The following is a 24,447-nucleotide window of genomic DNA, read 5'->3' on the forward strand; positions in this document are numbered from 1 at the left end:
TATTAAGATATTTAATTTATATTTATAATTAATTTTACCCTTAAGAAAATCTGATACTTGATCATCTTTTTATTGCCAATGTTCCCGTCTTTGAAGTTAAATAACAATTATAATCGTGTATAAAGAAATATGTTTTAATCAAATAATTAATTTTAATCTACGTAAAATTGCTTGTTATAAAAATGAAGCGTTCAGATCAGTTGGAAAATTTTCTCTTCCACCTGGAGGATAATTTTTGAAGCGTCTGGTACGTTGTTCAAAACGGATCAAGCAAGTGCAATGTTTGAAAATGATTGCATAATAATTTATTTTTAATGTATTGTCTGGGAAGAGTTATCTGAAGCAATCTTCTCTCACCTTGTATTATATAGAAAAAATTATCCGAAGCATTGCTTAGAATAAATTGTTTAAAAAAAAACTATCTGAAACATTGAATAGAATGAATTGTTTAACTCTTTAAGCAGATTTTAAATTTTTCCTGGTCTGCATTATAATTAACACATTGGAAATAAAAGCGCGTTAAAAACCCGAGATATTTCGATTTGACCGAAATAAAGCCGATCAAGTTTGACGAGATATCTCGGGATTGCTGCTGTAGGGGTTAAAAAACAATCATCTGAACCGTTTCTTAGAAGAAATTTTTTGAAAAAAGAATTATCAAAAATATTCAAAATGAGTCATTTTTAGCAATGTATAAAAAAAATTATTGTAACAATGGTTTAAAAGAATTTGAAATTAAAATCAAAAGCAGCAATGATGAAAGTTTTATGGAACATTGTTTAAATTAAATTATCTGGAGTATTTAGTATTTAAAAAAATAATTTTATGGAACATTGCTCTCTAAAATGTTATCTTGAACATTATTTGAAATTAATTTTTTGAACAATGTTTAGCATGTTTTTGACAAAAATAATCTAAAAAAAATATTCTAATATACAATTTTTTTTAGCAATCATCTGAAACGCATTGTTGGAAAACAGTTGTCTGTTATTTTCTTTTAGATGTACCGTCTGGAACATTGTTCAAAACAAATTTTTTGGTGAATTATCAGCATCATTTTTTAGAATCATCGGGAACATTGTTCAAAACAAATTTTTGGTGAATTATCAGCATCATTTTTTAGAATCATCGGGAACATTGTTCAAAACAAATTTTTGGTGAATTATCAGCATCATTTTTTAGAATCATCGGGAACATTGTTTAAAGAATCATCGGAAGTTACTGTTTAAAAATAACTTTCTGTACATTTTTTTGGAATATATATATAAAGGTTGTGAAAAAAATCTAAAAAGTATAACGTTTTTAAAACTAATTTTGTATATTGCTTTAGAAGAGCTATCGGCAACATTGTTTAGAATACGTTCTCCACATTTGAAGAAGAATTATCTCAAACAAGGTTCAGAAATTACTTGACAAGCATTATCATTTTTAGTATTCTTCGTAGTACACCATTCGAAACTACATTATTCTGAAGAACTTTTTAAGGAATTCTAGGGTTAAAAGATTATTAATAATAATAGTAATGGGTTTTCTAATACGTGGAATAGAATTTAAGGGACATGCTTCGAGGTAATGCATTAAAACCTCTCTTTATTCGTAACGGAATCGAAAAATTTGTCCGTAAACGATTAGGTGACCGTTAATCAGGGAGTTGAAATGCATACGAGGGGAAATTATTATTTGGCCGTAAAAGAGAGGCGACCATTAAGAGGGGTTTTACTGTAATAAGTATCTTTAATATTGCTAAAATTAGTTTTTATTAAAACCCAGCTAAAAAGGTTTTACGTATCAGCTGCAGAATAGCACAGGCAGGAGTTAGTTCGTCTTCCCTCCAAGACATTTAGCCATGTTTGCATGCATTTAAATACTTATAACAGTTACAAAATGTAATGTCCAAATTTAGTGCAGATCATGACAAATGTATATTAAGATCAATGTTATTATAATATCCGAAATTTCGAGTGTAGCCTCTAAAAGGTTGTTTTTTTTTTGGGTAATTACATGTTATTTTTCAAGGATGGGGAGGATAATGGTATTCAGCGATGAGAGTATACAACAACAGAGATTCGAAATAATCATTTTTTGTTTGTTTTTTTCATTCACACTGCCGTATGCCTTTTCATGTGTAGTGAGAGATGGTCAGACCGTGAGAACGCGCGTTCGCACAACCTGCACTGGAAGGGTCGGTCCCCCGTGTGCTTCCTGTAGTGACGCGTCAGTTCGTCGGACCTCGCAAACTTCCAACCGCACCCTTTCCAGTTACACTGGTAGGGTTTCTCACCCGTGTGAGTCCTCAGGTGGGCTTTCAGGTGCGAACTTTTCGTGTAGGTCTTTGTGCAACCTGGGTGAGAGCACGTGTGTGTGGTGGTCTTCTTCCTGCCGAAACTCTTCCTACCTCGCTTGGGCTTTCCGATCGAAGTCGGCGCAGTTTGCGGCTGCTGCTGCTGCACAGCGACTATTTGGTCCTGTGTAACTTCTGCCAGGGCAGCGGCGGTGTTGTATATAGTTTGGTTCTGGGTTTGGGGACTGAAGTTTGTAGTGGATGTGGTGTTGGTGGCACGGTTGTTGCTCAGCAGCTCCGCCAGATGCGGCGACGACGGTGGCGTCACCATCCGTAGATGAGGAGGTTGTTGACTCTGCATGGGGCTGGTCCCGAAGCTCGGGACGTTGTGAGGGCCGAGCACGGGGCTAACTAAGTGCGTCTGGTGGGAAGGTATAGTCTCCAGGACACCGTTGGCAGTTTTCAGTTGCGCTGTCCGTTCCGGGGACGCCGGGGGTGACATCTGACTCGATAGCAGACCGCTCGGGACAACGCTGTAGTTGGTCCAAACGTTCTGTGATGAATACGTGTAAGTTGGCGGTACCATGTTCGATGCAGTAGTCGGCGTGATACAACTGAGTTGCACGAATCTGTCCATGGGGTTTTTATTCACATCTACCGAGTCGACCGGGACCAGACTTTTCCTGGTGTGGATTTGGTCCAGACCGTTGCTGTTGACGGGATCCTGCTTGAAATCGTCGCCGCTGTCACGCTGTTCCCCGAACCCACCGACAGCTGGCGACGGGTACAGTGACGGGGAACTATCGCTCGCCAGAGAAGAACCGTCTGGGATCGGATTACTTGTCAGCATAAAGTCCATGAAGTCGAGAGTCTCGTAACGGTTCTGGCTGTCCGTCTGAGGGAGTTGCTCCGGCACCACGCTCGGAGGTGAATGCTGCTGTTGCTGGTGGTGGTGCTGGTGTTGTTGATGACTCGCATCGTGCTGCTGCTGGTGGTGGGACGTCGGCACGCTGTTGATGGACAGCCGGAGGTGCTCTGGCGATTGGGAATGATCGTTCAATAACTTCTCACTGGAACAACTCACGTGCATTTTATGTTGAGGATGGTCGGCGGAATGGATGTCACCGAGTAAGACACTCTCTATGTCCTGCCACATCTGGAAAAAGAATAAGGAAAATAAATCAATTATCAATAAAGAATAAGAAAATACTATAGTTGAGTAATCAATCAATTCAAAAATGCATACTATATACAGGGGTATCATATTATATCATATTATATCATTATTATATCTATATAAAGGTATCCAATAGTAATATCGTATATTGAGAGAACTACAGATGCTATGTTATGAAAGCACTACGCTGTCGGTAGGGGATTGCTCCAAGCTTTTTGTCCAAGGTTTCTACCAATGTCACACTGCGCACTGTCAACAGCTGCTCTGAGACGCTTTTCACAGCAGTCGAGCGCTCACTGCCAGTCAGCATGCAAACGCCACAACGTAAGATTATCCATCCGTATCCACAGCGTATCTCTGTGCATCTCAGCATAGTTAGTTTAATCACACCTCAAACGATACTGAACAGTTTAAAATAGATAAATTCTTTAATAATTTCCCAATAAATTAGTGCATGCAGAGCAATTTATGGTACTCATATTGAAATCAACCAGCAAGCAGATGCACACTGGCTTTCAAAGTTAAGCACTTGACGGCTTACATAACATAACCACTTGAAACTTGCCTGTCTGAATTGGACAATTAGTGGAACACAGACAGGTGGTACGGTACTTGGGCATACAGCCCTTTCACGTGGAGCCTTAGTCGCCCAGTGCTGGCAGATATTGTCTTACCAAACGCTGCAACCGTGATACGTAACAGTTGTGAAGGTCGTTCGTCGATTCCGCTTGGTTATTATAGCAATGTACTGGTTATGGAAACAATTTCAAACAGGTCAAATAGTCATCCGAAGAGCTGTGTTCGGTCGACCAAGGGTTGGCAATCCCCCCCCCCCCCACCTGATGATCGGTTTATACGTATTGCTCTAGTGCTCGAACGGAATAGACGAGCGAACTCCACAACTGTTACATCCATACGATATCTGCCAGTATTATGCGCTGAAGGCTTCACACGAAGGGACTTGTACGCCTTAGTTATACAAGCGCCTCGTACTTTTGACTAGCTTGGAATCGTTACCATGATCAGTGTGTGTTGATGTAAGAGCCAAGCGGAATCGACGAGAGATCTTCACAACTGTTACATCCATGGTTGCAGCGTCACTTCGTAAGACAGTATCTGCCAGTACTGGGTGACGAAGGCTCCACGTGAAGGGACTGTATGCCCCGAATACCACCTGTTTGTGTTCCATTAACCATCGAATCCAGAGGGACAAGATTAAAGTGGTGTCGTTATGTTATATAAACCGTCAAGTGCTTAACTTTTGAAAGCCAGTGTACATCTGCAGGTTTATAAATTTTCATGTAAGTACCATGAATGGCTCTGCAAAGTGTCCAAAGGGTATTAGATCTTTTGGAAAGTGTTTAGTAGCATACTTGAGGTGGGATTAACAAAACCAGAGGGGCAAGATGAAAGTCATGTCATTAAGCCGTCGTTACATAAGCCGTCGCGAGCTTAACTTATGGAAGCCCACTTATTACTTGTGAAGTTGACATCTTGAATACAACTAAAATTTATAACTAGCCCCATAGGTGGTTCTCTCACAATAAGCCATTACTTTCGGATACCTCTAGCCTGAACACCTTGTATATCACGTGATAAAATGGCAATATTCACATAGACCATTCTACATTACAGACAGTGTCAGTCACTTCTTGGTACGGAAGTTATTATTAATATAATAACGGTTTGTATATGACAATTCATTCCAGATGGAAGAAAACCGACCGACAATCCATCAAGGCTCCCAACATGTGTAACAAATAACACGAGCTAGTTATTAGCATCTCACTCCGCAATAACAACTAGATACGGATCATGGTTGACAAATGTCACAATGATGTCAAAACAATGCCATTTTGTATCTGCTTTCTGTGTTCGTTTTACGCAACTTTTCTGCAACGATATCATCGTAACACGCATGTATCGTAAGAGAAAAAAGGTGCGTAAACCTATTTTACATGCTGTTATAAAATGTCCCGATGATGTTTTTTTTCTTCTTCTCTTGCCGTTCTATTTTTCCTTATACATATATTTTAACTTATCCATATGTGTTTGCTTTTTCTCCTTTCCATTACGCCCTGATTCGACCCTATTGTCGCGGTGAAGCGTGTGTGTGTGTGTGTTTGTTCTAGAGTTCGAATACCGTTGCTATCATCATTACCATCGCCATTATTACGTCACTGGAAATGAAATAGAAAATGGCTGTGGAATCATTATTATTTTTTCTGCTAATGTCAGGCGTGACGGACGATGGTCTCGCTCGATGGGTCTGGTGCGATCCACTGAATAGGTAAAAAGAAAATCACGCAGACAGTCAGACACGAGCGCAAAATACTCTGGATAACAGAGAACAACAGAGACACACGCCGATGGTTCTCGATAGCGTTCGTGGAATGGGTCAAGATTAAGAAGATTGGCTTCTTCTTTTTTTTCCACTGTAGGTTTTTGGACGCTCTGATTAACGACTCTTTTGACAAAATGAATGTTCCTTTTTCTTTTTTGCCATTTACTGTTAAAAAAGGAGAGAATCCGGATTTTCACTAATAATAAAAGAGATTCGATTGACTAATTTTCCGAGAGAGAGAGCTGTAACATCGATACTACGGGTTGAAAAGAATGAGGTTATGGTACAATACCATATTTAAATTCTTAAAAGTGTCAAGATAAGGATAATGTTTGCTTGATATTGATGTCAAATGAAAAATCACTAGATTGGTAATTACCATACTTCGATTTGTGGAAGCCGCAAGATCGGACGGGGTGATACTTGGTGATTCAAAATTTACATTCTAAAGTGATATTTTCAAGAAAATTTAGAACTTTTTCGCAAGGTTAAGAAGTTGGAACATCCACCGCCACAAAATGCACTGAAATGAAACTTCACGGACAGAAAATTTTATTGGAAGAAAATTCTCTGACAGAAAATTTACAGATCGAAATTCACGGAGGGAAAATTCATTGACAGTGGAATTCACCGCGAAGAAAATTCATTGACGTCACAATTCGCCGACACTATGAATCGAAGTTTCCGTTGAGAGATGAATAAAATCATGTGAAAAAACCCATTGCTTTTATGAAGATTCTTTTGCAGGGCCGCAACTAGATGTTTGGTCACCCTGGGCAAGTGCGCCATTTTAGCGCCCCGTTGTAATGTTGAAGGAGAGGTTTGAGAATAAAATTTGCGCCCCCCCCCCTCTGATCCAGCGCCCGGGGCACGAGACCCGCCTGCTTCTCCCACCGCCACCAGTTGCGGCCCTGCTCTTTTAAAAATAATTTTTAAAATGCATTAATACTTGCTGGGGTCAAAATGGGTGACTCCCAATTTTCACAACGTCAGTTAAGGGTTAAATGAATTTTCTATTCGACGAATTTTCTCTTCGATGAACTAATTTTCTTTTCTTTTTTTTTGTCGATGAATTTTCTATTCAACAAATTTTCCTGGCAGTTAATTTTTTGGTCGGCGAATTAATTAATTAAATTCGATGAATTTTCCTTTCAGTAAATTTTCTCGGTGAATTTCCCGAACACATGCTAAAGTGCATGAAGTAGCAGCTTAAGGTGTCTCAACTCATTCATTTATGGCACTGAATGCATTATATTCTATCTCACACACACCTATACATACAATCAGGGTCTAACTAGGATTTTTTGCCGCCCCTACTACTTTGAAATTCGATAAATACAATCAGGGTCTAACTACTTTACCTACCCTACTACTTTAAAATTCGATAATTTTGTAATGGTGTTCTTTATTCCAACCTAAAACTGCCATTATTATAAATTTTGACACCCGGAACAGCTGCCCCCCTCCCCTCTAGTTACGGCCCTGTATAAAATATGGTTTTTATAAGTTACATATATAGAATATATACTCAACATTTAACCTAATATCCATATTTCAACCTAGTGATAATTTTTAAAAATCACTTAGATGACCAGATTAAATTCACTGATGGATAAGATTAGTCCATGAACCGAAGTTTGTGCACCCATGCTGTACATGCACATTAATGCATATATACTTTCGTTACAGACATGACCGCTGACCGCCCAGTGAGACCATTTTGGGATGGTTTACGCTCTTTCCTCAAAGGGATAGACGGTCCCAGCCACAAATACAGCATTTATAATTATGTTTCTGTCAAGGCCATTTCAACAGCATCATGGGCCCCTTGAGTCAATTGATTTTTTTGAGGCCCTACCTGGCAAATTTTCGAAAATTTCAACCGGTTCTAATTTCCCTGTGGCCCCTCTTCCCTTGAGCCACCCGGGCACCCATGCGTTAAGACGGCACTGGTTTCTGTAATACCTACGCAAAACAATTTACTCTTAATTAACAGAATATTTAAAGATCAATTTTTCAGCTAGAACCTTAGAAACGAAATTCAAAAACCCGGCAGTAAACAGATTGGTTTTTTTTCCCTAATGGCGCTAAATGCATTTTTGTTTCCTAACTCATCGATAAGACATGAAAGATAAGCAAAAATCGACATTTATAAATCCCCAAAGAGAAAGAGACAGTCTTAAGTGAAGCGTGCGAATAGCCGGCATTCTTGTTCCCATGTCGGAGTCCCTCGGCCTCCATCAATTAGTCCGATTTCACCGTGTAGTGTCATTTTTCTCGGTAATTTGAAGCGTCTTCCATCTCCATACCCTCGCTATCTATATTGAGGTTTCTTAAGGACTGTCAGGTTCAGTGAAGTGTCTAACTGGATCGTAAGTCGAGGAACCTGTCATAGCTTTTTGTATATACAGATCTATCTATCGCTTGATCTACCCGACAGGAAGATGCATCACTCTTCTTTCTGTCTCTGGAAAGAAACCTCCATTTAAAACTGATCCGTACGTAAGAAAGACAACACCTTAAGCTATATACACCTTACAGCGTGCATTTCACGGTTCCTATTTTTTGATGTCTGTCCAAAGCTTCAAAGGTTATTATTGATGACTATTTCGTGCTGTTTGAGAGATTCACAGATAATAAATTTCCTTCTATGCTATTTTAATATTAATAATCTTTTCCATTCCCGTGCATTATAATTGATTCTATTATAGCGTATATCTTCGGATGCATGCCGTTTACCGTGGAATTTCCCACTCGTGCCGAGGGTAAATTAATATGCTTAGGCTTGTATATGTACGACAGCTTTGACAGGAATCGAACTCGGCCAGAAATGAATCGATTCAGCCTCGAGAGCAATTCGATAAGCAATTACACGTAGGTATTCAGGTGAACTTATTATCATTGTGACAACATTGTCAGGTTTTCCTTGTTGAAAAATGTCTTGCCCTGGAGGGGGTTTTATGGAATGAATGTGTGTCCGTGCGTGCGTGTGTATGTCTAATTATATACACACGCATCAATGTCCATAAATGGATTGTTAGAACTGAGCAGGAGAGGAGGGATCTCCGAACTTGGTTCGGAAGGGGGGGGGGGGAGGATACGCCAATGACACCTTTAATTGTCATAATGCGCCACTTTTTAATGCCCTAAATACTGAGTTTTACGTAAAAAAAATTTCCCCAGCTGAAGATGTGTACCAATCGTACATCATCCATATGGCTGATCTCACTGCACTCTAAAATGTCGTATCACAGCATGCATGACAAATCAATGGGGTACCAACTGGAGCCCGTGGAGTCGCCTGATGCTGCCCGTGACTTAATTTTTGTCCCTTTGTCAAAATGAACAAAATCATTACCTGTTAACCTTTTCTTGTTCATGCGCCCCTCCCCACCCCCCACCTTAAGCAATATTCTATTCCCATGCGACCCCTCCCGGTTTATTCAGAGCTCCCACTCCATTCCTTTCTACTTATATAATACATTCTTTTTCTGTAACTATATATAACGCTGAAAAAGTGTTTAAGTGAGGTCACTTAGTTAATTTTCATCGGTAATTTGAAACGATAAACTAAGCACCACCTGATTTGACCGATGTCGGGCCCGGCGGTTGAGAAACACTGCTCTAATGTATATACGCACCTTTAATAAAATCTGAAAATGTTCTGATGGCAGCTTAAATTATCTAGAAATCTATCATGGGCAACTTTAGTAATTTCAAAATGTGCCGCTGATCACTTGTGATTTTGTAATCTTTCGTGGGTCACTTCAGTGGTTTGGTAATTATTCGCGGGTCGCAATTAAAAAAAAAAAATGTTTCATGATTTAGCTCATGCTATCAAAATGTTAGAACATTTTGTTTCATTATGTACCACGACAAGTTAATAAATGACTTTACTGGCCTGCGACACGTTACCAAACCACTTGAAGTGGCCCGCACTCTCTCAAAAATTTACCAACTCTGGTCAACGGTAACTATGGGTAATTTAATTAATTTATGTCGGGATGTCCCGCTTTAGTCTCAACGAAATATTGCCAGCCATAGGCCCCATAATTCGTAAAAAAAAACAAAAAAAAATCTAGTAACTCTGTATCCTACGCGTGACCCATGACAAATCAGGTGTCACCCATACCCTCAATTAAAACACACGAAACCACCTCAGGTTTAACGAGATTCGATCGACAGGTCTTTCCATTTTTCCCGGCCAACGTGCGTACATTCGAAACAAATCGACATCGAGTGTTGCATAAACCATATGGTCGTGAATAGAAGAGAAAGAAAAACAAAAACAAACACAATAAGGGAAAAAACGAAACTATACCACACACAGCTCGTTGATGTACATATACTATATCATGATAGTCCGGTCACTCGACCGTGGTCACTGATTTACAACACATACACACAAAGTAATAAAAAAAAAGGACAAAAGTGAACTCTGCACCCTTTCCACACGAGTGCACAAGAGAAGGTGAATTTGTATTATGCTGTGACTGACTGACCACCGACCGCGCGGTGAGCGACCAATGCCTTTGGTCAGTGGTAGTAGTCGCTTCCGTTCCAGTCCAGAGACCTATCTCGTGACTTGAGTGAGTTTCCAGGCAATGCGCGAACCACAGCCCCTCGCGTTATATGCACGTTCTTTTCCCTCTCCCTGTTTCTATATTACCATGATTATATGTAATTCTTTTTTTTCTTGTTTTCTGCATCATTCTGGTAAAAAAGAATGACCTACATATTAATAAGTAAGAGGCCATATAAGACGGAAGAAGAAAAAAAAAAAATGTCGGGACCTGTCTCTTGACCGCGACGTGGTGTCAATTTCAGAAAGAGGGAAAAAGACCAAAACCCTCTTATTAGTAATGAATTGATTTGATTTTGTGGAGGATGCATGTATATTGGAGAGTATATAATGTAATTATGTGCCGTGATTGCAACGATGTGACTTTTGACAGGCATTTTTTTTCCCGAGTGTTAAGGGATTATTGTAGTTGTGGATTCTATTTTCAAGGATTTTTCTAGGGATTGCGTTTTAGGTTTTTTTTCTTTTCTTTCTGCGTCGACGCAGTGCGTGTTGGTAATTAGATTGGATTTATTAAATCGATCATTGATTCGTGAAATGCCGTTGCCAGTTGATTCATTCATTCATTGCCAGTTGAGTTGTGTCGGAAAAGTTAGAAAAGATTTATAGTAGTGGCTCCTCTTGCCCCGTGCTCGCAAGCTTCGAATTACTCGCGTAGTTCTCCGCATGAAGACAGCTATCAACTCGATGCAACATATAAGCCATTTGATAAAAATGGGTGACTGAATCCAATGTCTAGGGAGAAAAATTGCACGTGCGTCCAGTGGCACATAAGGACCGGGGACCACAGCCTGGGATTCGAAAGAAGTGTGGAAAAAAACTTTTGAGGTAACGGAAGTAAGGTGCTTTGCATCAGTCCGGGGCTGTGAGCGGTTCTATCTATCTATCTATCTATCTATCATTGCCAGTTGATGCAAAATACCGAGCACTGAGCACTCGTCTTCTCCGCTCCGTCTCGGTTTCTCTACTTAGGTAGAGATATTGATGTCAATTTTGCAAAATGGTTGCTTAAAAACAACCATCGGTGATTTTTTTTTTTTAACAATATATAAAACGTTTACATAAAATACTCTCATTGCTACAATACAATATTAGTATATTGATTTACTTGCTCAACAATTTGCAGAAGTTAAAACATTATTTTTACTACTTCTCTCAGATCATTCATATTTTCAAAAATAAATCTCGAACACATTAGGCCTGCTCGAAGGGATTTACATTCCCTTGGGCTAAATAGTGTATGTAATATATGTGTGTTTTATGTCGTGTAACATATGTTTGTATTTGTATTATATATTTGCATCTTGTAATTTGGCTGTTTGTTCGTTTTAATAAAAAAACAAAAACATTGCAAACATTCTCAATATAACTACAATATTAAATATAATTTCACTAAAGTGAATTTCTTTGCCAAAAATTGCAAAATTTACCAATCTTTTACGATGGATAAGTTTACAGCATCTTTTACAGTATATTTCCATTGAGAGAAAGGTGATATGTGAAACTCTAACAATGACATCAGTACCATTTAATGTGACTTTTGACAAACATATTAGAATAAAAATAAAATGTTGAAGACAGAGGTTACAAATGGTTATTAGACATTACAGAACATTAATACACACCCCCCCCCCCTATACAATACTAATAATTTGATGTTACTCTTGCACATCTGACAATTATATTAGATTAAAAATCTATGCTTATATAGGTCACATAACCAATGGTTATATAATTCACAAAGCGTTCATATCATATACCTTTCAATTATTACAATAATCAATTTAGTGTATTTACATAAAAGATTCTCACTCTACCATGTTAAAAATAAAATTGATCTGCAGTGATTAACATTGCTATCATTGGCAGCAGTTTACAAAATAATTGATGTAATTTATTAATATTTGTCTATTCTATTCGTATATTATCAATACAAAATGCGCAAGATATTTATGTGAAGGAAGTGCTGCCTCTAACCACCTCATTCCTTTTATAACTGAGCACTGGTTTTTCGACGTACTTAAATATAATCCTAAATATGACATAGTGGCCTGTGGGTTCCGACTGAAATTGGCAACCAGTGCATACTCCTGAGTCATTTCTTAGCCATCATGGACAAGCAGTGCGGTTTTCGTCATCACGTGAGAGGTCACAATCATGAATTTAAGTATTTTAATGAGATTTTGAATTGTATACATGGGTTGTGTGTGTGTGTGTGTGTGTGTGGATGGATCAGAAGTCCGTTATTTTTTAAGATTTTGTGCAAATTGAGTAAATCAAAAGACATTGATTTTCCCCGAAATTCATGACACGGTTTCGATGTATTTTTTTCAGCGACAGAAAAAAATATTTTCTAAAACTTTGTCGATAGGTGGCACTTTTTCATCAGGATCGTAAATTAAGTAGATACTAAAAAAAAATGGTCAGTTATGTTGAAAGATGTATGAAAAATAAAGATAATACACAGCGCTGCTTCCACAGGATTTCTCGAAAAATCTGCTTGACCATTTCGTTGAACGAAACTCAAAAAATTCCCCTGATTTTCTCTGACTAAAATGCCTGAAGATAGAAATAGGCAAAATTCGAAATCTTGACCTTATATTTGTTGTTTCGGTTTCCGTTTTTTTTTCTCTTTCGCAGAAATTTCTCCAAAACTTTTATCAAATATGTGATTATTTCCCTGACTTTTACCAAATAATCACGCATTTTCCTGTGAGTTTTACCAAATAATCACATATTTTCTTGACTTTGACTAAATATTTGAATATTTCCTAATGTTTAAATATTTCCCAAGCTTTTTTTTTTATCACATATTTTACATTTTTCTCAACTTTCCCAGACTCTCCAAGTCGCTGCGAACCTTGGCTTCGCAGCGACTTTAGAGTTATTTCTCCCGAAAATAGTGCTGCCTTTTCGCCAATTTTTCCCACGAATATGGGAAATTTCCAAAGCCTCCTAGAAGTGGTATCTAGGAGGCTTTGAAATTTCCCCACGAGTTACCATCACTGCTAGCCTCATTCGCCATGCCGCTCGCCAGACGATCGTGAATGACATCATGCCGCCAGGCTGGCGGTACCGACTTCTAAAACCCCGTTTACATGTGCAATAAAATATCCCGGGAAGTTACCTGCAACGTTGAAATTTCGCTGCAACCAGTTTACATGGCGTTTAGTTTATGCCGGTATCCCCCCCCCTTTTCTTTCCGGAAGTCGACACTGGCATGCCCCCCCCAAGGGCTGGGCTGACAGAGTCCAAGCCCTGGGGCCCGGCCCCTTTCTCCCGCTATAAATTAACTATAAAAGGGCACGTGTAAAGTGTGACTGTGGGGCTCGCAATAGATCCCAGCCTAGGGTCCCTGCTCCAAGTTGTAGGGACCACCGTCACTGGTTACGTCAGTTGAACACAAGTGGTTGGTTCAAGATGGCTGACGAAGGAGCGTACAGTAGTTTTCGTGGCACAAATGATTATGGGAGAGGAGGTCGGAGTCATACCCACCATTATTCGGCATCAAAGATGGGACTCTTTCGACGGATCTGCGTCCCAAGTTTCCATGCAGGTAATAATCACCAAAGCGACCCCCAATCTTGCACATGTAAACGGGGCTTGAGACGACTTGCGAATGCTGGCGGCATCAACCGCAATGGGTTAAACATCTGAAGAAAGAAGCGTGATTCAAAATCTTAATATTAAAAAATGTTTTTTTCGAGTTTCAGCTTTTTCCCCTTCACTGAATTTTTCCTTGAATGTTAAATATTTGGCGTATTTCCCTGTATTACGATGACTCTTGCCAAATATTTTAAATTTTTTCCTCATTTTCTAGGTCATTGGGAACCCGGTGATACTCGAATTGCGAGGTGCCGCGATATATATTTTTTACAATATAGTGGGGGCCTATTCAAGCTTTAGTTGATGAGAAATAATGCCAGAATTAATGAAAAATAATATAAAATGAAAGGGGAAAATAATTTAAAATTAATGAGAAAAACAAACGAAAAATTTGCAAAATACAGAATTTATGAAAGAAATAATTTCAGAATTATTGAAAGCTTTCAATAATTTCGTCGATCCTAACTGAGCTGCGGGTCTTGGTTCAGGACCTGTTGGCTCCACTGGTTACGACTGGTTTATAAAAAGTATTAATACCGAGCATTTTAAATAGCATTTTGTTATAGCATTTTAAGTAGCATTTCAAATAGAATTTTGTTGTAGCATTTTAAATAGCATTTTGTTATAGCATTTTCAATAACATTTTAAATAGCATTTTCAATAATATTTTAAATAGCATTTTCAATAACATTTTAAATAGCATTTTCAATAGCATTTTAAAATTCGGAATTTGTCACATAGTTGATCGTGTGGTTGATTTTGGGTCGGGCTAAAATAAAAAAGCTTAAGAAACCCTGATCTAAGCCTTCCAAACAGGGACACCTTGCTAGTGGAAATCACTTGTGTTAAACGGACAGAACATTTTCCGTTCATCCACTGAATCACTGATTTTTCCAACAGGAATCAAATCGAAAGTGCTCTTTAGAAAAAAAAATGAAAGCGCCATGTGTCGCCAGAGACCCAGTTCCAACCTTCAATGACTTTCTACTAGTACCACCGTCCAATATCCGATAATGCTATCGGGTATCTTTAATCCCATGAAAACAACTCAATAAAAAAGGGTCAGTTCGCATATTATTAATACGCGCAAAAGCCATTAATAACATGATTTTAAAATTTTCATTCCGAACAGACCAATTTGAACTTGTAGTACTGCCCTAGTTAAGAAAAAAAAAATTGTAGAGAAAAAAATTATCTCATAATTCGTCTGGGAAAACATCTAATTATAAAATGTATTAAGCATTCATAATTAGACAAGCCGTCAAATTGGCACTAAAATGGAAAAAAAAACCCAACAAACTGCAAAAGTTATGAGCGCAGAAAAGACGCGTTACGTCATTCGTAATCGTTTGTTTTGACCTGTATTCTTCGGTCTTTTCAAATATGACCACGGCGACAGTAACAAGATATACGCAGTACGCAGAGATTGGAGGGAAGAGAGAGAAATAAATAAATAATAAGCGTATGATATACAGAAAGGGAAAAAAAAAATGCATTTCTATACACTTCTTGGATCGCCGTCGGCAATATTGGACGCACGAAAACGACGTCGAACGGTTGCGAAAACTCGTTAATGACTGTTTTTCCTGTCTATCGGCTTGAAAAGGAAAAACGCGGTGATGATTCCTGCACCCGTTATTGATAGGTTAGGTATGCAAATTAGCCTACGTGGACAGTGTGTGTGTGTGGAGGGAGAGAGTCAGGGACAGCTCAGTGATTTAACACAGGTCTGGCCATTTATCGATTTTTTTTGTTTCCTTTGTGGCCGCAAGGACGAGCGTTACACCGTATTGGTTGGAGTCAGTTACGCAATTTTTAATCGTAGATGTGGACCGGAGGCTCTACAGTGTCTAGGAAAACACTGTACAAGATTTTTGTTTTTGATATATTCATCTTACATTTGGGAAATCACTGATGACTGGAGCCAGGAAGTTTAGGCATTATAAATGGTCGAAATAGGCAGGCAAAAAAGGCACTAGAAATGTGTAAAATAGGCACTGAAAAAAAGAATTTATAATTTATGGGAAAAATAACTAAAACTAAAAGATATTAATGATATAAAAACTAGCTGAAAAGTTGGTTGCATTTAATCCTTCTACTGCATTAATTGTGGTTTGTAATAACTGAATTATAATACAAGTTAAACTAATTTCAAACCCAAAATAAAATGTTAGTAGACCCTCATTATATGCCAATTCCAGGACCACAATTACCAAAATCGGAGCCCGTAGAGAAAATGACCTGTGGGGCTCCTTCGAGTTGCGAAAAATTCCTGTTCTATAGTTGAAACGTTGCTACATTGTTCTTATGCAAAAAGAAAAATTAGCTTTCTTTTATATTACCACATATTAGGGATTCCTGCAAGCGCGAGGCCCTGTGTGGCCGCATTTGTCCCACACCCCTGAGGGTGACCAGGTAAATTTAATCGAATACTAAACATGTATGTAAGATAAATAGCCGTAGTTGTTTGCAGTGTATTTCTGGTTCAAAAAAAAACAAAAAATCAGCAGAACAACATGGGCCTCAGAGCCCTGGCTGCTCCTACTCCACCTTGTGTGAGCCATGACGTCAATTGATGACCTCTCTTGAAACATTCATCGGTCAGCTATACATATGCAATGCAGTCCATTGCCTGAGCGAGACATGTTCATGTGAAGCATGTGGTAGAAACAACAATTTCTAATTTTCTTCTGCTCTTCTAACATGGGCTGCGTTCATCTGAAACAAAATCATTCACGTCTAACACCATCCGGTCAAAGTTAATGCACGGCAACACCAAGTCCTCTATCTCTCCGATCACTTATTCTCGTTTAAATGATGCTGGAAGGGATGGGGAGCTTTCTGATGAGAATTGGTACCGAGAGAGTTGGAAAATTTCAAAAAGAGTAATTCTTTTGTTCACAATGCTCGAAATATTCAATTTTTTGAAGATTACGGCCTCTGAAATTCACTAATAAACTTAAAAGTATGTTAAAATAGGCATTTATGGCAGGAAAACTTCAAAAAAGTTTGAAAATAGGCAAAAAATGGCATTTATGGCATTTCGCCCATATCAGGCCAGTATGAGTACTACACGTTATTTGGAAACTTTTTTAATTGGAAGCATACCTCTAGGATCAATGATCCGCCAGTAAAATGTCATACCTTACTGTTTGCTATGCACCCTAGATATGTTATAAGCTCATACTTACAGAAAATTCTAGACTTAAAGAGTGAACACTGGCCTCGAGAGTTAACTAAAATATCTATAGTACATTTAATTATTTCATTTTCACTCCCTGTTAAGCCCATAGAGAGCGCTAATATTTTCAATGGAACTAAAAATCTAGCAAAAAAATCAGTGCAAACGCCATAGCTTCATACAATTGTGTTGAAATTGGAAAAATGACCGCGAAAAGAAAGGATTTCTGTTTGTGCAGCAAATTAAAGGTTTTAGATGCAATAAGAAACGAAAAAAAGAAACTCAAAATTGAAATTACAGAAAGTTTATGGAATTTCTCGAGCTCAGGTGGTCAGACATTAAGGAAAATTTGAATGAAATTGAAGATTTTCCGAAAAATACGGAAACGTGATCAGGAAACGCAAGAGAAAATCTGATTTCGACGGTTTTGACCAAGCTGTACCGCAATGGATTCATGCTCGAAGAGCCAGAAGAAATGCATTTATCGACGGTGTCAATTTTAGGCAAAAAAGCAGAGGAAAATAGAGAGAAATTTTGAAATCTGTGAAATTTTTTCTGTTCGAAAGGGTGGTTACACAAATAGCTGCAAAGAAACAATTTGATGACAAATTATTTCTTCACTGCGATGACTCATTTTCGACTGACGTTGCATGTGCGCAACGCATTGTAAAAAAAAATTCAATTAATTTTCATAGAAAATTTTGTATGAAATTGATATTTTGGAAATTAGTAGGTCTTATGAGCTTATGGGAGAGAGAGAGGAGAGTGAGTGAGTAAATGAGAGTGAATATTTTCCCAAATTTGCAAATAAATTTAGTTTTTCACGACTTTTCAAAAATGAAATTTTTTGGCAATTTCATTTTCATTTTTGATCTGAAATTTTTTTTTCCATTTCCATGAACAGAATGGAAAATATTTAAGATATTAATAAAGAGTATTTGAAAATAGAAAAAAAATTAGTTTTCCTTTCAATTTTTTTTTTCTGCCACGTGCTGCACGAGGTTTCCCAAAATCATAATTACTTATTATTTTAATACAATAAAGTTAACTAATTTAGATCAGCTAAAAGTCAATTTATTAGAAATTTACATTAATTGCCAAGAAAACACTTATGACAGTCCAGCGTTTATTGAGTTAGCCTTTGACTATGCAAGTCTAGGTTCGAATCTCGGTTTCGGGCCTGGAAATCTACTGACGCTAACAAGAAATTCTCTGCACGAATGTCACTCATCTCTTGAGAATACGTGAAGATTACAATATCAAAACAAATAGAAACATACTAAATTGAAACACAATTTTTCGAAGCTTCTCAAATATGTTATTTAAGTAGCCAAGTAACCAGTTATCACATAAAAAAACAATTGTGAAATTTGGTAATGAATATGGGGAGCTGTTAAAAATGGGATAATTTTTAACATTTAAAGATATTGAAAAATATACAAAACATTCCACAAATTATTCTATCAGTGTGAAACGGAAATTGAATTTTTCCCGCTTAATCATATACAGTCGAACTTTGTAAATTCGAAGTCCAAAATCACTGGGAAGAAAGTTCGAATTATCCAGTTAATCTATCCTGGATCCGTAAAATGACTACGAATTTGGCATTAAATTATCAAAGATATTCTATTGCTAAATGCTATTTTTTAAATTTCTCTCATGCCCGAAAACTTCGACTTAAAAGAAGAAAACTTTGAGTTAAGTGAAAGTTTTAGCACGAAAATACGGGAAAAATTCTGGGATGGAGTGGAAACTTCGACTTAAACAGATATTCTAGTTATCGGAGTTTGACTTATTGAGAATTGACTGTATATGTGTGTATTACACGTTTGTATATTGTATGCATGTTTGTAATTTTCGTATTTGTGTAAATTAAAAAAAAAAACCTTCTGTTTGTCTTTGAAAATTTTTTATCTACGGCCGGATTACACTACAAAAGTTTTATGAAATATCATTTATAAAACCTGAAAAAATTCAACCAATAAGCGCGTTGGTTACATTCGCTCGAATGCAACTGATTGGCTTATTGGTTGTTTTTTTCAAGTTTTATCAAAGAGCTTTTAAAAAACTTCCATAGTGTAATCTCAGTCTAAGAACTTGATCTACCTAAATCATTGTAGGTAGGGAAAACTCAAAAAGAGTTCGTAAAAGTTCGAACTCCAAGTTCGAATTAACCAAAGTCCATTGCATTATATGCTGGAATCGTCGATATCCGTTAAAACGGTGCCAACGGTTTCTATCGAAACTCTAGATATTCGTGATACAGAGTGAAATACTCTTTTCTACGTCGAAAGTCTCAACGGACATTATTATTGTTAATCCTTTTTTTAAAGTAACATTCCCTACAAAAAAGAAAATTGTCCCTGTAATTCTTTTTTTTTTTTAACCGTGGACTCAATCTAACAGTTGTCAAACATAAAACTCCAGCGACCACATGCCAAGAGCGCGTACGTGACTCGGCAATACAAATACATCCTCCGAGTAATGGTCGTCTCAGCGAAAACTCGCTGGAAATCGATCCGGCCCTCGTTTACTAATTCACTAAGCATCACGTCGCATGGACAGGAAGGAAATTATTTTTCCCTAGAATTCGTCATAAACATATCTTTCACCAGTGACAGAGGAAGTGACGGTGTTTAGGCTGCAAAAAAAACCAAAAAATTTCATTAAAAACCCAGGAATCGAGTTTCATTACGCGGAGGTAAAAAAAAAACGGTGGTAACACGCATGCGTGAAAAAAAACAAAAACATTCCCAGAATCCTTTCAATTTATGAACTTCCATTACTTTTCTTACTCAATATCTTTCTGATATGGCGCACACTTCAATTTATTGAATAATACAACCATACCAATTTCGTTTAACACCCACAAACACAAGGATTTCCTTGAACACATACAAACACAAAAATTTCATCAAAAACACAGGAATCAGCTTTTATAGGGTAAAAAAATGGCGATAACACACACACGCGCATGCATGAGAAAAACATTCCCAGAATCCTCTGGATTTATGAACTTCCATTACTTTTTTCTTTATTATCTTTCTAATGTGACATTCTTCAATGTATTGGATGATTCAATCACACCGAATTTCATTTAACTCCCATAAACGCAAAAATGTCATTAAACACACCCACGAACACAAAAACTTCATTAAAAACCCAGCAATCAACAGATTTTATTACACTAGGATAAAAAATGGTGATAACACGCATGCGTGAGAAAAAATTCCCAGAATCCTTTGGATTTATGAACTTTTCATTACTTTTCTTACTCAATATCTTTCTGATATGGCACACTTCAATCTATTTCAGGATGATTCAACCCCACCGAATTTCATTTAGCACCCGCAAACATAAGGATTTTCTTAAACACCCACGAAAACAAAAATTTAATCAAAAACACAGGAATCACAGCTTTTATAGGGTAAAAAAAAACTGTGATAACTCGCATGCGTGAGAAAGACATTCCCAGAATCCTATGGATTTATGAACTTCCATTACTTTTTTTTCCTTATTATCTTTCTAATATGGCACACTTCAATGCATTGAATGATTCAACCACACCGAATTTCATTTAACACCCACAAACGCAAAAATTTCATGGTCACGTGACGAAAGCTTTGGGTAAGGGCAAAAATGTAGATGTAGTTTACCTTGATTTCCAGAAGGCATTCGATCGGGTCCAACATGGTAAACTCTTGAGGCGTTTACACGAGATTGGGATTAGGGGGCAAAAAACTTGCTGAATGGGATAGAATCGTGATTAAGAAATAAGTTACAACGAGTTATAGTGAACGGGGAATCCTCTGGTTGGACAGGCGTCACAACTGGAGTTCCTCAAGGAAGTGTTCTTGGCCCAATACTTTTAGCACTTTTTATCGATAAACTCGATCAGGGTATCGATAGGATTGCTAGCAAATTCGCAGATAACGTGAAGCTAATGGAGGTAGTCGGGAATCAAAGCGATAGGGAGTTGCTTCAGGCAAACTTAAACAGGATTGGAGCATGAGAAAATGAAAGGAGCATGATATTCAGCGTTGACAAGTGCATGGTCACTCATTTTGGTTCGAACAACCCACGTTTCCCTTACGAGTTGAATGGTGTCACCATCTCGCGGATGCAACTAGGGTCACCGATTTGGGAATTCTCATTCAAGAGCGGCTCAGGTTTTCTAAACATTGTTCAGCGGTGGTCAAAAAATCGAATGGAATGCTCGGTTTCATTTTAAAAAGGGTCTCTTCGCGTTCTCCTAAAGCCATTCTTCCGCTTTTCCGAGGTTTAGTTCGTCTTTTGTATTTGTATTGTGGTGAGATGCGAAACGGCTGATCTGGCCGTATGGTAATTTCAATATATATAACATGAAAAATCGATCTTTAAAGGAGTTCATTTCAAATGCCAATGGAAAGGATGTCGAAGAAATACTTGCATCACCACGAATCATATTAAATACACAAAGGGTTTTTAATGAATGAGCGCAGGTGTCGGGGAAATATGATCGAAGTGTTCAAAATTTTCAACGGTATGGATAGGATGGACCATGGTTTATTAATTCGCCGTCAATCAACTGCTTTTACAAGGGGACACCAGTATGGTTTGGTAAGGGACAATTGACACGTTTAAAAAGAAATACGACAAAAAATTTGGGGTAAATCGAGAAGCTACCCATACTTAGAATAAGACAACCATAAATGCATTTCACGGGCATTGTAAAATATTTTATCATGTATATATATATTCTTTATAGTTTTTGTAATTGCATTTTCAATTGGGTTCCTGTATTTAGAAATACAGGGTGGGCAAAAAATCCGTAGAAACTTCAAAGATTCATAAAAACCGCAAAAATAACCGAAATAAAAAACTGTTTGCAGGATCAGCATTGCTAGGTCACGGGAACTTTTTCAAGACAGGAAAAAATAACTAAAAGCTGATAGGTGGCGCTGACGTACACAAGTCAAAGAAAAACTACGCAAATAACGAACAGAAGGGAAATTCACAAACACAAAATTTCATTAAAATGTTAGAAAATACACAAATTTAATCAAAACAACCAGGAATCTGGAGTTTCATTAAACGAGGGTGAAAAAAACGGCGATGACACGAATTTTTCGTGAGGAAAAAAATTCCCAGAATCCCTCGGATTTACGTGAACTTCCATTAACTTGCATTATCTTTCCGATATGGCACACCCCTCAATATATCGAATGATTCAACCACACCACACAATAATTACGCGTCGCGCACCCATAGGCAGATCGGAAAGAAAAAAAAAACTTCAGCACCCAGTAACATGACCATATAGAAAATAAGAGTAATTAATAGTTTAGAAATGATTTATCATCATCATCATTGCATCCCAGAGAAAGATTTTTTTTACCCATGCTCCTATCTACATATGTAAATTAGGTTGACACACACACATACGCTTGACATTATCGAATCGCTAGTGAAAGGCACGGGAAAAAAAAGAGATAATTATATAGTCATAGTCGTTAGTTATACTTCGAGAGAGGATTTTTTATAACGTGCATATAGTCGTATGAGACATTGGACTCCTAGCTAGTCGAAACGGTGGTCCTTTACTGACTAATAGGTAGTGTAAACTGGTTCCGGCATCGTATAGTTAGCTTGATATGAAAATTTCCGGATACGTCTGTCATATTTGACTAACCATGGGTGGTCATAGTTGCTGGAACACGTATGGGAGTATATTGCGAATAGTCTTTTACGGAACACGTTTGTATTGAAACCTTTTTTAACGACCGTGACATCTTCAAATTAGAGACCAGAAAACACTCTTCAAAATGAATATAATTTAAATTTTAGGAAACATTAAATTAAATTGAATAGAGGGTGTTTAACAAAGAATTTCTGAAAAGGATAGAAATTTTATGGTTGGTCGTAAATTAAAATGAGACATAAGAAATTATCACAAATTTTTGTTTTTCTTAATGTTTTAGGCCCCGATAAGACTATAAAACTTCGATAAAAGATCTTTTACGAAACTTAAGAAAAACAACAACTAATGAGTCCATAAGCTCATTGATTGCATTTTCAAATTTTATGAAAGAATTTTTATAAAATTTTATAGTATAATGCTCAAGTTCGGGATCACACTATCAAAGTTTCATGAAAGTCCTTTTATAAAACTTAAAAATCCTACCAATAAGATGATCGGCTGCATTTTCTAGAATGTAACCAATAATCTTAATGGTGGCATTTTCAAGTTTTATAAATGTACTTTTATAAAACTTGAAAAATCCAGTCAATATATCTGCATTCGAGCAAATGCAACCCATAATCTTACTAGTTGAATTTTTCAAATTTTATAAAAGAACTTTTAGAAAACTTTCATTGTGTAATCCCGGCTTTAGACCAAGATTACACCATAAAAGTTTTATAAAAATTATTTTTTAAAACTTAAAAAAAAAACAAAAAAACCAATGAGCCTGTTGGTTACATTCGCTCGAACCGATGTGCGTATTGGTTGCATTTTTTGAAGTTTTGTAAAATAACGTTTCTGAAACTTTTATAGTATAAAATAACTTTTCTAAACGTGTAATCCTGGTCTATATAATTCCGGCATTACAATTTATTTCAAGTTTAGAATCAATCGTATAATTTTTCCTTCTCCGGGTCATTCATCATGAACTAATTTGCATATCTCAAGAAAGATGTCAGATCTAATTGTGAATAGTTGTCGAATTCAGAAAAAAATTTTAACACGTTTTAAAACCGCGATAATTTTTTACTTCTTCACTGGTTTACTCAATTTGAAGTAAATTCAAAGACAGAAAAGAGCATTTAAAAAAAAAACTTTAATTAATTACTAATTATTATTATTATTGTATCAGTAATAAAATTTAAGTAGACTAATTTTTACTAAAAATACGTCTATCAATGAAGTTAAACAGTACTTCGCTTGATAGTTTATGCATCTATCGCTGATTAATCTGCTATTTGTGATAATCCTATCTACTGGATGATAATTGATATTTAATTCGTTAAGGAAAACATTTCAATAAATGTAAATTGAAACTTTTAATTAAATAACTATTATTTGAAATTATTGATTAAATAACTATTATTTGAAATTATTGATTAAATAACTATTAATTAAATCGAATAAATCAAATAATTATTAATTAAAATGAATAAATTTTGTTAAAATGAATAAATTGTCATTTTTTATGAAAACGAATTAATTAAATAATTATTAATTAAATGGAATTTAGAAGTTGCTAATAAGAAAAGAACAATTTCTTTGCTGAAATTT

At 36.8% G+C, this 24,447-nt stretch overlaps 1 protein-coding gene across 1 annotated transcript in view; it reads right to left on the reverse strand.

Moving 5' to 3' along the window:
* Positions 1–1,978: 1,978 nt before the first annotated feature.
* LOC149079633 (uncharacterized) overlaps positions 1,979–24,447 on the reverse strand; it is an 80,402-nt gene continuing 57,933 nt past the window's right edge. Inside the window, exon 2 of the mRNA XM_089239977.1 lies at positions 1,979–3,437. Within this exon, the coding sequence (XP_089096103.1) occupies positions 2,100–3,437 (1,338 nt within the window). The 3' untranslated portion in view covers positions 1,979–2,099. The remainder of the gene's footprint in view (positions 3,438–24,447) is intronic.

The sequence above is a fragment of the Pholcus phalangioides genome, unplaced genomic scaffold, assembly GCF_987345545.1.
Source record: "Pholcus phalangioides strain wild (caught in Gottingen) unplaced genomic scaffold, Ppha-v1.0 ptg000012l_1, whole genome shotgun sequence".
In the NCBI taxonomy this organism is placed as follows: Eukaryota; Metazoa; Arthropoda; class Arachnida; order Araneae; family Pholcidae; genus Pholcus; species Pholcus phalangioides.